This window comes from Ciconia boyciana, chromosome 11, assembly GCF_034638445.1.
Source record: "Ciconia boyciana chromosome 11, ASM3463844v1, whole genome shotgun sequence".
Classification (NCBI taxonomy): Eukaryota; Metazoa; Chordata; class Aves; order Ciconiiformes; family Ciconiidae; genus Ciconia; species Ciconia boyciana.
This window is the reverse complement of record NC_132944.1, coordinates 1,806,027-1,821,089: the sequence shown is the minus strand read 5'-3', so window position 1 is coordinate 1,821,089 and position 15,063 is coordinate 1,806,027. Positions and strand designations below refer to the sequence as shown.

The 15,063-nt window shown below is 36.0% G+C and overlaps 1 protein-coding gene across 3 annotated transcripts in view; it reads right to left on the bottom strand.

The window, feature by feature from the left end:
* The window catches only part of IQSEC1 (IQ motif and Sec7 domain ArfGEF 1), a 71,399-nt gene that overhangs the window by 17,685 nt on the left and 38,651 nt on the right, over positions 1-15,063 (bottom strand). For all 3 annotated transcript variants that reach the window (XM_072875736.1, XM_072875737.1, XM_072875735.1), the window contains 7 exons: positions 14,595-14,756; positions 10,205-10,327; positions 9,219-9,385; positions 6,477-6,616; positions 4,837-4,866; positions 2,412-2,537; positions 422-521 (listed from right to left, as the gene is read on the bottom strand). In XM_072875736.1, the coding sequence (XP_072731837.1) occupies positions 422-521; positions 2,412-2,537; positions 4,837-4,866; positions 6,477-6,616; positions 9,219-9,385; positions 10,205-10,327; positions 14,595-14,756 (848 nt within the window). The remainder of the gene's footprint in view (positions 1-421; positions 522-2,411; positions 2,538-4,836; positions 4,867-6,476; positions 6,617-9,218; positions 9,386-10,204; positions 10,328-14,594; positions 14,757-15,063) is intronic.

The window sequence follows — 15,063 nt, the reverse complement described above, 5'->3', positions numbered from 1 at the left end:
CAATTGACATAAACAAAAGGTGTCAGAAAATACAAACTTTAATCCAGACTCTCTGCTTTGTATTTATATTTGAATGAATATATATTACCTCAGCACAAAGTTAAGATACAAATCAGGAAAATAAATTAAATAGTGGCTTGAATTACACGTATCATTATAATAGTCATTATTTATTATCATACATTCAGTTCCACCTAACTGTACCATTGATTCAGCAACAGATATAACATACTTGTTTCTTTACAAACGTTCTGTTCTTTACAACACATTTGACTAGATTTGGCTTCTGACTACAACCAAAAAAATCTAACAGCAGTCTTGCTGTTCCTTATGCTAACACCATCTTGTTTTAAACACACAAGTTTTTATTTTATTTTATTTATAAATAAAACGGCCATCTAAAAAGAGAGGAAAAACTTACACTGGTTCTCAAAAAGAAGAACTTGCATTCCATAGAGGGAAAAGGACTGTCGAAAACTGTATGTGACTGAGTTCTTCTTCTTTTGAAAAATCTTGGTCACCTGAAAGTTATCAAATAAACGAAGTTAAATATCCCTTTTACCATATGTGTTTGTGGAAAATTATTGTTTTTAAGAATTAGCATACAAGAAAACATTTTATGCCAAAGAAAGGTATAATCTGCCAGAAAAGATGAACTTGTAATTGTTTCCTTTTTTTTTTTTTAGTGCAACTGATGTATTTAATCTACTACTACTGAAGAAACAAAGCTAGCTTTGAAGCACTGGTATCTCTTAACCAGAAGGTTTAATATTTTATCCAGATACAAAGCCTTTGTGTTCTCTACTCTCCAGAACCCTACTTCTTGAAATTCCAGAAAGAAAAAAAACCCTGGATCATATTGTGTACTGTACATGCTAGCAAAAATGTAAATATGTTTAAATTTTCCTTTTTAAAAAACTTAGCTGCTACCACACTTTCCTTCATGCTTTTTTCTTACAGGCTGACTGCAGGCAGGACGTGCCTATGGACCTCTCCACACAAGTTTAATTCTTAGTCCTTATTCTTATGTGCTGTGTGACCTTCCAAGCCTGCTTCACTTCTGTGCACCTCCAAATACTGTCTTACACTACCTCATCCAATGATACCCTGTTTTCCCTATGATTTGTACAGCACCTATCTTAATAAAAGCTCTGAGTCTGTGGAAACCTTTACTTTTTGCTATAATAGGAGTAACGTACTACTGCTTACCATCAATTTTGGGGTTCTCCTGAAGTGTGAATGCAACCACTCTTTCTCTTTACAACCAAGAGGTTTATTTTTACTAGTTCTTTCTAATTTTAACTTTTGATGATGGCATTTTACTAGAGCTGACAAATTTTTGCTATAATAGGAGTAACGTACTACTGCTTACCATCAATTTTGGGGTTCTCCTGAAGTGTGAATGCAACCACTCTTTCTCTTTACAACCAAGAGGTTTATTTTTACTAGTTCTTTCTAATTTTAACTTTTGATGATGGCATTTTACTAGAGCTGACAAATTTAGTCTATATTACTCCCAAAACAGTTTGATAAAACTACCGACATCTGAGTATGCAATAAAAAACGACAGAAAACTTGCAACCTGAAGACGACAATATTCCATCATTTTGTACTCAAGCTCACACTTACAAATAGGAGCTTACACTCACAACCAAAAGGATTGATTTTTTTTTTTAAATTTACTTCCTGGTTTTAAGGTCTGAAGGTATGTAAAAATTACACACAATAAAATTGTGCATCTGAAGCATGCTTTTTTTGTAACAAAATATGAAATATTTAGTTTCGTTCTTAGTTCTCAGGTAACAGCCAAATACATTCCAAATAGAGTGCAACAAATTTTCCTATTTTTCAAATAGGTAAATCAACCAAACAATTCCAAACTGTCACTAGTTTTGTATGTCTGTTTTTCAAAAGACTGGGTCAAGTTAAATGCACACTAAAAAGTAAAGTCAACTGTAAAATGTTATTTCAACATATCCTATTCCTATTTCACTGAATAAACATGTCTGGTTCACAGAACATCTGGGGAATACAAAGTAGTATGTAATTTTGTTTTTCCACAAGTAACTTGAATTCATTATTCACAGAATAAAGAATGTCTCCATTTATCCATTAGGGAAATGGATAAACTGGAGGTAATTTTTGTCCTTTATAGTAAAAGCTAGTGCATCAAAGTACTTTCTTACAATAGAGTGTAGTAATCAATAAAAGGCTTCAGTTTAAAAGCAAATTATATATAATGAAGAGAGAGAAAATTTAAAGCTTAATCATCCCAAGACTGTTGGAGTACAGAGTAACAGGTAATAGATACTTATTTTTAGGAATGCTCATGCACTTAATTGCCACTAATTTCATGGAGATAGGCATTTCTGAATACCTCACTAGAAGTCTATCCACCTGAAAGTACATACCACAAGAAGATCATTAAATAAAAATATTTCTCGCTGGTGCAATCCAAGCTTCTGAGGTTTATTTGGATCTGGAACTTCAAACAGCCTACAGTAGCAAACAAGCCTCCGGTGGGGTAGAGAGAGGACCTAGGATAATACAAAAGTTCATGGTTAATATAGCAATATGTAGCCAAGATAGAGCATCTTTCATACCCAGAGTCTTTTTTTGAATACTTCAAGTATTTTTTCCTCTAAGCCCATTAGACTTTTTCATCAAAGGACCAACAACAGAAAAATAAAGATTTATATGCCACAAACTTGCATGACATTCAAACTTCATCAAAATTCTTATATAAAATATTCTCTAACAGCTTGCATTCCTGTATATGGATGCCAATGAAAGTTCTACTGGGGATAGAGTTTTACTTTGTGAAACAATAAAACCTTGAAAGAACTTAAGATTAAGCAAGTGGGAGCTCAAAGGAAAGGATGTTTGTTTTCCTGAGCATTTTTACATATCCTTATTAGAAGAAAGGATGCAAAGCAACTTTAGCTTTTGTGAGATGAATACACTGATGTTGTAGATTACGTTTTGTCAGCCACTGAGTTAATTCAATTTGTTCATTCCCCAATACCAAGGAAATGGTGACATCAGGGAAAAGTAAATGTTTTTTCCATATGGCTTATTTTCTCATGCCGGCAAAAAAACCAAGAATAATTTTCCATTTTCTTATTTGAAATGTCTGCTGAAGCTATTTCCGAAGCTGCTGTTTTCAACCTAGTGAGACTTCATTTCCTTCAAATGCAAATGATGATATCGTGTCAACAATATTAAAAGAAATCCTTTAAACTTTAAAAATTTGAAGTAGAGAATATTCTTTGGTAACTAGACATATATTTCATTTATATATTATATTTCTTTATAATTCCTGATTCTGCATGGGAATTACGAGATTTACTAGGTAAAGAGAAACAGTCAAAGGCTGTTAATGCTGCTTCTTCCTCTACATGGGGCGGGGAAGAGGGGAAAAGGAGATTAGGATTCACTATCTGACCTTGTTCCTGATTGGTTATTAAGTTCTTTGGTGAGATTTCAGTTTTTCCCCCAAATCCAATGATAACTATACTAATAAGAGATAAAATGCTATTAGCATTTAAATTATCTATGGCATTAGCGTAATTACCCTTCCTGAACTTTAAAGGAGAAGGTATTTAAGAAAAAATCTGACATGTTTAAAGGAGCCAGTGTGGTGAAGAATGCTGGAGAAATCAATGGTTTCTATTTTCAGGCTATTCTGGTAACTGAACAGCTTACATGGATTCTCAGTGAAAAGTGGCAGGAATAAATGTTACATGTTCTCATTCTCTCCTACCTCCAGACTTAGTTTCCCCAGCACATGGCAGTCTGAGATTTGCTACAGCGAGATAACAAAACCCAAGGGCAGTCACTGAGCCTATGAACTTGCAAACAACTACTGCAATCTCTGGTATTGAAATTTAGCTATAGACAATACTTTCACTCATAGCAATAGATGATCTGGTAAGATTTTCTTCCACTTTATAGTATAAAGGTCACATCTTTCAGTTTGTTTTTACAGTCCAGTGGTACTGCTAGACATGCATCCGTGAAACAACAGGTACTTCACTTAGGAATATGAAGCTAGCTTTGCATGATTTTAATGGTTTACATAGAAAAAGCAAGAAATAGAAGACTGAAAAAACAGATGAAAGTTTAGAGTTTCTTCTCTGGATTGTCCTGAGTGAAGATGCTAATGCACATTAGCAGTTATAATTGAGAAAAAAAATCATTAGGATCAAATTTGTGTAAGGTAATCAGATTTCAGAGCACTACATGCACTCCTCTGCTATGAGGTGGTTTCTTTGTTCAAAACTACTAGCAATAATGTTATCATGAAATTAAAGTGGAACGCTGCATTAGAAGAACAGTTCTAGGATTATTATTGAATATGCCTATTACTTAAATTTGGAAGCAATATTTTCTGCGTTCATCTACCTTTCAGAAGAGGACTGTTAAATTAACTAGCAGTATCTCTCTAGAGTATCATTCAATACTGAAACGGACCAGAAAGAATAAACACACCAGGGCCCAGGTGGAAAGGTGAGGTGCAACTGTAATTTTACTTATTTGTTTATTCTTTACTGGCTAATTTCTACAGTGATAACAGCATTTGAAATGCATAAAAAACATGCTAAAAAAGGTCTAAAAAACTCTTGGCAATAAATTAAGCTGTCTCTGGGAAATATATTTTTAAGAAAATCTTTATACTTTGGAGAGTTATTATTATAACAACAGGAACATTTTGCTTGAAAGAAGCCAAATTTTTTAAAAAGTTAAAATGTAATAGAACGTATTATTGCTGGTTTAAGAAAATGCTGCCAGTTAAAGTTACTATATATTTTGAAGGAGTATGAGAGAAATACCTACACAACCAAGTCCATGATGCAGAGATCCAATCTACAGTAGAAAGACATATACAAGTTCGTTAAACTTCAGAGAAACACAGTACTGTATCATAGCAAGTAAATACGTCACGGTCTTACTATGACTAAATGCCTATAAAGTAAAAACAAATATTTCTATCAATAAAGACTGTTGGCTGTTTCCTAAATTTTCTTTCACACAGTTACAAGTCTCTCAACAGAAGAATCCTTGAACCTAGGACTCCATTGAGGGCATTGTTTTCTTAATCCCATTTAATTTACAAGGTCAGGATTAGTTTTAGGATTTGAATTGCCACATGCCTGAATAAAAAAAGAACCATTAAAAAAAACATTTCCCACAGAAGCCTATATATAAACCTAAATCCCCAAACAATTACGGAAAATAAGTTTCATATGAAAGCATAAGTGACTGTCAACTACTGACTTTAGAATATTTATTTCCCTTCTCCTCAAAAATCTGTAAAAGCTTTTATTAAGGAAATTTTGCTTTCTCTCTCCTCTGCTTCTTCCAAGAGATCTCCATAATATTTCCTTACTGGGAAACAGAAGTAAATTAGTTTGGTTTTTTTTTGTGGCGGTCCCTCATTACCTTCCCCTCCTCCCCGCATTGAGGCTTGTCTGAGAAGAGATTACAATTCAAAGCTCTTTAAAAGTAATAGGGAGAATCTTGAGATCCATGCTCTTTTTCTTAATAAAAAGTACCCCAACCCATCAGTGCTTGCTGAAGTAAAGTTCCCCAGAGCTGATAAAAAACTGATGCAGGACTTCAAAAACATGCAATTCTAGTCTTTTTTTGGCTTTGTTCTGGGCTGCCTTTGTGACTACTAACATGAAGATTTTCAGATGACTCTAGGACTTGAATTCAGGAAGGCTGAGTATCCATTGTCCCTCTCCACATTAGATACCATTGTTAGCATGTAAAATATTGGTCTTAATATCTCTGTGTTCACTCAGCTCCTAAAACAAAGGGGAAAATACTGTGGCCTTCCTTTTCCCTCTCCTTTTCCAACAGATGCTTTGAAGATTAATTTATATAGCAAAGTATTTCAGGATTTTTCCCACAACAAAGCAAGAGGTATCTTTGGATGCCCAAACCCAATACTACAATCTCTGGGACCTGATTTCCAGGTAAGTTCTGAAATAAAATGACAAAATCTCCCCTTACAAATACCAGTTCATAGAGCTAGCTGCGAAGCTGAGAAAGACGCTGACGTGAACGGAAGTTCTCTATTACTCTTGTAAATTATGGAGCCATAACTGATAGCGTAAATATTGAAATACGATTCTCTATAACACTTCAATTCTCTTGAAACAAACACGAGAACTGCCTAAAATGCAGATATTTCAGTGTAATTTCAGAATTGTAAAGCTTCACATAGAGAAAAGAGTTTAAGACTCATAACATCATCACTCATGAATACCAGACTGCAACAAAGTTCATCTGCACTGTGAATACTCCAAAATCAAAACCAACCTTATAGCAAATTATTATTTTGACAGTTTCTGCCTTTTGCCATTTATCAACCAATTTACACTTCTAAGCAACACACTTCTGTATTGTTCTATACTGTACATTGCCCTACATCTCCTCAGTAACTGACAGGCAGTGCAAAGTGAACTTACCGGTTTCTTTCCTACTATGAGTTTTTCAACCTTTTGGACTTGGGATACATGATCCTCATTCGTCTTCAGTTCCCGTTTGCGGATTCGCTCATAAATCCCAATCAGCATTTCTCGTGGGATATCCTCACCATCATCCACACCTGCAGAAGCCAACAGTTTCTGTTATCAGTCTGGCTCTGAATGCTCTAACACACACTGTTATTTCTCAGCAATGTAGGATTATCAGCAAGGAGAGGATAAAGACATGGGCAATCTTTTCTTCCTCTGCTAACAGTAATGCCAATGCTGCCTAAGACTGCTGATGTACTTGCTTATGCTATTTTGTTTTATAGCTGCCGGTACTCTGTCAGCTAACATCTCCTATGCAGGTCTTGTGCTTACCTTACCAAAGCAGCAGAAGTTATGTTACTCATTACCAAAGCACTGATTTTTGTCCGAAAGCTTGCTGCCCGCAATATGCCAAGACATTGATGGAAATTACACAGGTTTAGTTTTTTGTTTTAAAACTCTAATCTAAAACTAAGCCATAAAAAGGCTAATTTCCTATGTAAATTCTTTTTTTTTTTTTCTTTTAAGTTTCCTCTGTTTGGTATCAAAGCTCCAAGGAGTTAAATAACCCTATAGACACTAAAATCTCCATATGACCTCCTCCTAGGAGTATACCACTGGGAGGAAGCAGAACCACCATTCTGTTTTGCCTCTGTCCCAATATTACTCAACACTGTTCATAAAATAATTTCCTACAAGAGACTCTTATGAACATCCAGTAAAATTAATTTAACCAATATTTCCTTTTGATTTAAAGAGCAATTAATGTACTCTGGAAAAAAAAACCCCAACAAAACAGCCTAGTTACAGTATTATTGTTTAGCACTGTGTGATTATCATTGGCATGTTGGTATTCTAACAAATGCCGCAGTGTCTTGAATGCTTGATCCTGAATTTTTAGTAGCAGTGGAAGGAGTCCGATTTCAATAAGTGACTTAAAGCTGGATTTCCTGGGGACGGGGAGATGCACGTCTATTTTTTAAACAGGTTTTAAAGCAATAAACTCTTATCTCCCATTCAGAAGCCAAAATAGAATATTTTGTCACCCAGTAGAACAACTGCTCACATAAAAAATACTGTGATAAAATACAGTTTCTTTGCAACTAGAAGCAAGCAAAACTGCCTCTGTTCTGCTCCGCACCAGCAAGTCTTCCACAGACTACCCTTTATGATCCAGTCATTTAAAGTTACAGGCAAGGTAGCCTGTTACAAAAATGCCTACAATAAAAAAAAAATTGCTGGCATTTGGGCTGGAGCTCAGCGAGAATGTACTGTATTTAATACAACAAATATAACTGTAACAGTATGCTAAGAAATGAGTATCAGGCCTTTTTTAATCTTTGTGGACTTTATGATAAAATCTCAACACTAACTTAAATTTTGCTAAGCTAAAACATCTGCTAAGCATAGATCGTTCATTGCTGTCTTATATAGATCTAAGGGAATAAAATCACCAAACAGGACTTTCACTTTCAAGATCTGAAATTCCAGAACACCACAAGTATTTTGTTTTTACTAGTACTAAAATGGAAGTACCACACGCACACATGAATACAAACTGCCATGCATCCGAGATGCGCCAATATATTTTTATATATTAAGCAACTTGATTCTGTCTTTCTGCCATTCAGCCCACTTCTAGATATCACTGAGAAAATGGCTGTTAAACAATACGTCAGTACTGGCTGGTGCCTGCAGTAACAGGCCTATTCTGCTACATCCGTTGTTGCCAAAAGAAGAGAGACTGTGCACTAAGTTGTGCTTATTCTGTGCTTAAAAGCAGGGGGAGGAGGAGGAGGAGGAGAGGGTTGCAATGACTGAGCAGGCAATTTTCCTGGCCTTTGTACAAACACATAGTAATGGAACTATAGTAAAAGCTGCTTTTTCCCCTATGGGCACAAACTATCGTAAGGGAAAAAAAGGGATGGGGACCTTCAGCCTCATTTTATTTCTCTAACATCTGAGTGCTCTTCTGTGATAAAAGGTAAATGCTGTCTGATCCATTCTGCCTTGAGGGCCCAGGAACAACAGGCAGTATCATCTCCTCATGCGCGATCGTCCTCCTCAGCTCTACAGTGACTACTTCCTGTTAGGCAGAGCTGAGCACTGGCTGAGCTGATACTTCAGAAAAATCTGTTCTTTTTCACCAGAAAGAACCAGGATAGAAAGATCTGAGATACAAATTTGAAAAAACATCCGTATTTTTTTCGCAATCTAATTGCAAGCTTAGGTGTGCCATAGCCTGGCAAATAGTTTCTTGATCAGAAAATATACCAATGAAGAAATCAAATCAGTGCTACTTACTGTATACCTTTCAGGAAGGTTTTGGAGTTGGGATTTTTTTTTCTCCTCATCAAGAATTTACATCTTTAGTTTATTTCCAAAAGTTCTCATCATGGCATAGTGATTTCTGTTCCTTTATATATATATATACACATATATGGCAATAAAAGGACCTGACAATACATCCACTCAAGACAGACAAGATAAAAATGACAAAATACTATATGCTTAATCCTGTTTTCGCTATTCTAGAAATAACTAAAGCCTGGAAAAATGACAGTAGTTTTAAGTCAGGTGAAAACACAATCAAGTGTCCTGTATTTTGTCTTTTTCCCAGAAGATACACGGTGTCCCTCCAGTGACAGTTACAGGGGAAAGCTTTCATGACCTTCATCGTTAGAGTTTGCTTACCCCTTAGATTCTTGACAAAATCTTCTAGCTTCATTTTGCGTTCTGGTTTCACATTTGGGCTGTACATATCTGTGTTTAACAGTATGATGGCAAAAGCTAGAATGAAGATGGTATCAGGATTTCTAAACTGTCTCACAACACCTGGATTGCAGATACAGTATCGTTGGCTGTAAAAAAGCAAAGAGAGGAAGCTGTCAGAGCTATGAATTACTATTCTAATTCCACCAAATAAACCAACTGCTACATTCCAGAGGCTGAGCAAGCTATTATTTGCGTTCCATACACATATTTAGCTTTCCATCCACATATTTTCATAAGCCTATCCTAGAATATGGAAGGCTTTTGTTTTCTACTACCACTGTAACTTCACTTCTTTGTACAGATTCTGAGCTTTTAACTTCAGTATTTAATTTTTTTCAGTGAGTAATACCCATTGACACCAGGTGAGAATACAGCATCGATTTTAGCTTACTGCCACACGATGCCACATCCCATCCTGCCCTGGATAAAGTATGCTTGTGTTAGTATTAATAAGTTAATGCTCTTTATTCCACTATTGTTGAAATGTTTAATGAAAGGTTGAGAACATATATACTCTAAAATGTAAATGGTCTTATAATTCCACTCATATAAACTATTATATCCAAATACATTGTTAGAGACATTCAAAAATCCTTGAATATCTTTTCAACTGATGCCAGAAAGAACTTTTAATTGAGAAACCTCGCTACATTAATACAAGTGACATACATGAACAGCACCAGCAAATAAAACTTCCTGTTCCATAAGGAAGTTTTTTGCTAACCTGTGTGGTTAGCAAAACCACCACAAACGACATGCTGTATTTGAAACCGTGTGTAGCTCATAAGGACACTGCAAATAAGCAGGGAAGTAACTCAGATATACTCAACTTCCCCAGTTCTCCAGTATGACTGTTAGACAACAGCAGGTTTCTGGTGACTGAGTAATTTATTTCAGCATCATACCTAAAAGCTTCAATGAGCCGTTCTACTTTCTGGGCTTCTCCTTGAACACGGATATGAGCCTGAAATTTCCTGAGTGCTTCATCCAGTTCCATTGTTGAGAAGTCCATCTCATCCACAACACAGCTAGGATAAAAACATATTGCCATTGTGTGTTTTAATTTCTAACACCACAGTACCAAAGGTAAGATTTCGAGACCAAAAAACCTTCAAATTTTCCATCTCTTGTAGAGGACTCATGGAGTTTTTTGAAACATTCAGCAGCAATTGCAATAATTGTAGGTAAGCTGTGAAGGAAGGATTGCACATAATGGATCAAGGTGAATGTGTACATGTAAGCAGGCCCTTGGTTTTTTTTTAACAGAAAAGCTGCTGGAATGACAAATGTCTGACCAAGGTAAGTGACATCCCATTGCCAAGAATAATTATTGGGTTTGTGCTTCCAGGCCAATCAAATATTACAATGCCTATAATAATAATAAATAGTTTATACTGCTCAAAATATCATATCTCGAACAGCCTGCAGCAAGCACAGTAATCTGTACCAAATGGCTTCTGTGTCTAGGAATGTTCTTACATACGGAGAAAAAAAAATAATTATCTTGTTTGGATACTCTCTTACTATTACTGTAATTCTCATCTCCCCATCATCTGCCATGTCTTTCAGTTAACATTTATGGAGAAATAATTACTTTCTTGCTCTGAAAACACAGTGCTGACAAAAAATAAAAAAGGAACCAGTTTAATATAATCAACAATGTCATTCTAATACTTTGTTTAAAGACTACTTTAAGATCAGAAGCTTATAAATTTCCTTTCTTTAAACTTAGCTTTTAGTTTTTAAATAACCAGACATGAATCACTGCAAGTAACAGCACTGTAATGCAGAAACCACAGAAAGAAAGCACAATGCAGTTTTAAAAGCCTTTTCTTACATGTATAGCTTATACGATGATAAATTAGAGTAGCTTCCATTTTTCTCCTAGTAACATTGTAGCTAACATAGATTAATACCGAAGCAATTCATTCACTTTGCCTTGAATATTTTTCCCTTTATGCAGAAGCTCAAGGAAACAAACAGGCTTGGCATTTCTCACACCCTTTCCAATCCACACCTAAAAACCTGTTATCAGTTCTGCAATAATGTGCACAGTCTTCCCACCTATTGTAAGTTCTGTAACACTTTCAAAAGCTCTTTTCTCCTTCAAAGGTGTAAAGCACATGTGCAGACAAGCTGGAGTCAAAATGAAGTAATTAGAGCAATTAAGTACCTCCAGAAACATGCTGGCCAGCAACATAATGGGGAGGGGTCTTAATCTTTTATATGAACTATGGAGAGAGCAGATACACCACCATAGTCAATGTTCTTAACTGGAACCCGTACTTTTCTGCAAATATTTCAAAATAGTAAACAAAACTTTTCTAGTGGCTATATAATGACAAAAAAGGGAAAAAGTTATTTTAGCTAGGTCATTACAGCAAATGAAAACATGAAAGTAAGTAAGATCAGACACACTTGTTTAGTTTTTGTTAACAATAGTTAACAAAATGATAATCCTTGATAATAACTTCATGATCATAATGATAAAGAGAACATGATTAAATGGACTTTAGTCACTGCAGGAGAACTTGAGTACATATGTACTCTGGGTGAATGAGCCTGTGCTGAACGACCACATCTTCACTATTACAGTTACATGTCCCAGGCAGGTAAAGGCAAGAAGCAGCTAGGCTTCAGCACTTTAGGCGGGCAGATAATTGAAACTTCTTCCTGGGAACTATCCCCTGCTTACCACCTCTCCACAAAATTTAGGCAAGAAGAGTGGAACATACCATTTTCTGGGTCAGCGCAGCTACAACTGCCTAGGTTCTCTACTGTACCACTTGCCTGTACTCTTGCACATATCTGTGCAGTGTAATGGACTGAAATGATGGAGTCCCGTACAGAGCAACAGAATGCCATGCTTTCCCTCTCGCTTTTAACAGTGTTCCTTTATGATGGTTTTATTTTATTCTTTCTTTCAGTGACTGTACTTGTGTTTTCTAATGCAAAGTCAAGACACAGTAGAAGGTCAGCTACTTCTCTATTACATAGAGCACTCCTTGGTCAGGCAGAGAAAGAAAGCTGACGCTCACTGCAGAACAGCAGAGCTTCAGGAAGCGTGTCTGATATGCCCCAAATGTTGGCCACGACAACACATCAATGCCGGCCCCACGCCACCCAAACAATGCCTTTACACTTGAGCTACCACCAGGTAGCAACTACAATAGGCCCAGAATGCAGCTCTTGGTCAAAAATTTAAGCTACTCTTGAGTATTTCCTAAGCTCCAGTGAAAAGAAGATTTCAAACAGTTGAAACACCCTAATTTACAGGAGCTGGGAAACTTAAACACAAATCAAGTCACTTGACATTAAATTGTGTAACAGAAAAAGGATCATCTGTTAAAATATCTTTTCTATGTAACAACCTGGAGTTATTATCAGTTCGACAAAATCTACCTCCAATCTGTAAATGCAATATTTAAGATGAAATGCTGTTCTATTGTCTCTTTTTAAGAAAAAATAGCTTGTTCCTATTTGCAGGCAAGGTTCAGAACACTATCAAGAGAACTTCACCACTTACAGGGTGTTGCTAGCCCCAAAGCATAGCTGAAACAGCTTATTTAAGAATAGATTAATTTCAACAAAAGGACTGTTGTGGGGTTGTAGGTAGGTGATTATGACCTTACTCCTAACAATTTACCTCATCACAGGTACAGCACCTGGCTTAGCAGAGACACACTTCTACTTACCCATGTTCTGCTAGTCTGTTTGAGACGGTGAGGGCAAACGATTTGTTCAAGATCACAAAATGCATGATCTAAGATTATAAACCATCTTGTCCTGGACCTGTACTGTTTTCTTTTAAAAAATTAGAAAATATACACTCTTTGGAAAGTTTTCACCCTAGTCTGACTCATAATTGCAAAATCCAGATGATCGTTACAGATAGCTAATAATGACTCATGCTGAATAGGGACTGCACCAAAATCAAGCTATATTCTATTACTCTGTATTGTAAGGCTGGCTGCATGCTTTGCTACAGAGGCTCTTGTGTTGCTTTCTGCTGGGTACTGTACTATAAGAAGGAAGCCTTTAACAAGGCACAGGAAAGAAAGAGAAAACCTCGAAAAAAAGGTCTATGGCATCTGTACACATGCCATTAGCTGTATTAATACAGCGTTCAAGCCTGCAATTTGAGATACATAAGTTCTGACAGCATAATAGTAAGATCAGGACGACTACAGAGAATGTGACCAACATCTTTGCAGTATGAAGCCAGTGAGAGCAGTCTGTAAGAAATATGCAAAGAAAATATAAGGTGTTGGCAGACACTTTGTATCGTGATACCATAACCTTAAAACTTGTGCGATGTATCTATATTATGGTATCAATATTATGTATCAACATTCAGTCCTCAAGAAAGACTGCATCTATAGACCAATGCAAATTTCAGTACAGCTTTCATTGTACTCTGGTTAGAACTTGTGGTCAGAATTTTTCCTAGTCTTCCTTAATGGGCAAAATGTGGCGTTTTTTTGCTTTTATTCTCAGCAGTTTTGTTAAACGGCTAACTAAATTTTTATACAATTCCTTGAACAAAACTGGACTAAGATGTGTTCATGTTTACAGGTCAGTATATCAGATTAAAAAAAAAAAAAAAAAAGCCCCCAAAGAATATGTGTTTTAAATGAAGACCTTCTTAAAATAAAGCAACTTCTTTTTTGGTCAACTCTGTATATAAGGTTTAGAAATTTATGACTAAGCTGCTAAAAGTCTAATTTTCTGCTTTGAATTTCTTTGGTTTTTAAAACATCTTTTGTTTATCTAATCTTTTGGAAAAGAACAGTTTGTATAGATCTTGTCAGCATATGCCTGAACACACTGAAATCCCTGTTTATCTAACATCTGAGCCATTTGGCTGTAATAATTATTTTCATGTTCTGTTACTGATGAAGCCTTATGTTGCATAAAATATTATTTTGTTTCATTCAGTAAATTATTAGAGAGCCTGAGGAAGGAAAAAGACTTCGAAATAACATACTCTAACGCCAATGAAATTAAAACATAAATTTAGAGTAAATGTACACGACTACAGGGAATATAAATCCTTATAATTATCTTGCTGAATCAATAACAGAAACAGTAACTTAGCTGGAAAGCAAAGAAATAAATATCTGCTCATGTGCATGTTTTCTTTCTTAACTCTTAGAGTCTGGTTTCCCCCTCCGTCAGAACTAGATCTAGAGACAAGCACAAAACATTCAGAGACCATTACTACCTGTAGCTTGACAAAACATCTTACTTGAACATTACAACATGCTTACCTCCTCCCCCGCCCCCAATACTCACTCTAATACATCCCGGTTGAACTGTTTTTGTCGATTTCCCAGAAATTCTCCAATCATCTGCCTGCTGAGACCTTTCCTTTGCAGGAGAAAGTGGGCAACACCAACTGGAGTGTCGGGCACAAAACCTCGCTCAATTAGGTACTGGACTCCTTTTTCAGGTTTTCTGAGGAGAAATGAGAATGCAAAACTATTAATTTTCTTCCATTGGACCTGAAGGCATCTGATCAAAATTTTACAATTTTGCCAACCACTTTTGACTAACATACTACTAGCATGGGCTAGTATAGTTTCAGGATAAATGTAACCATCACGTAGAACATCTGTTCACTGTTAATAGCTTACTACCTTTGAAACGCATCTTTGCATGTTATTACACATTTCCCTGCTCCATAACCCTTCCAAAGAGAAGCTTTATATGCAAGGAGCTTCAGCCATGAAAGTCAAAACACTTGTCAATGCAAAAGACAAGC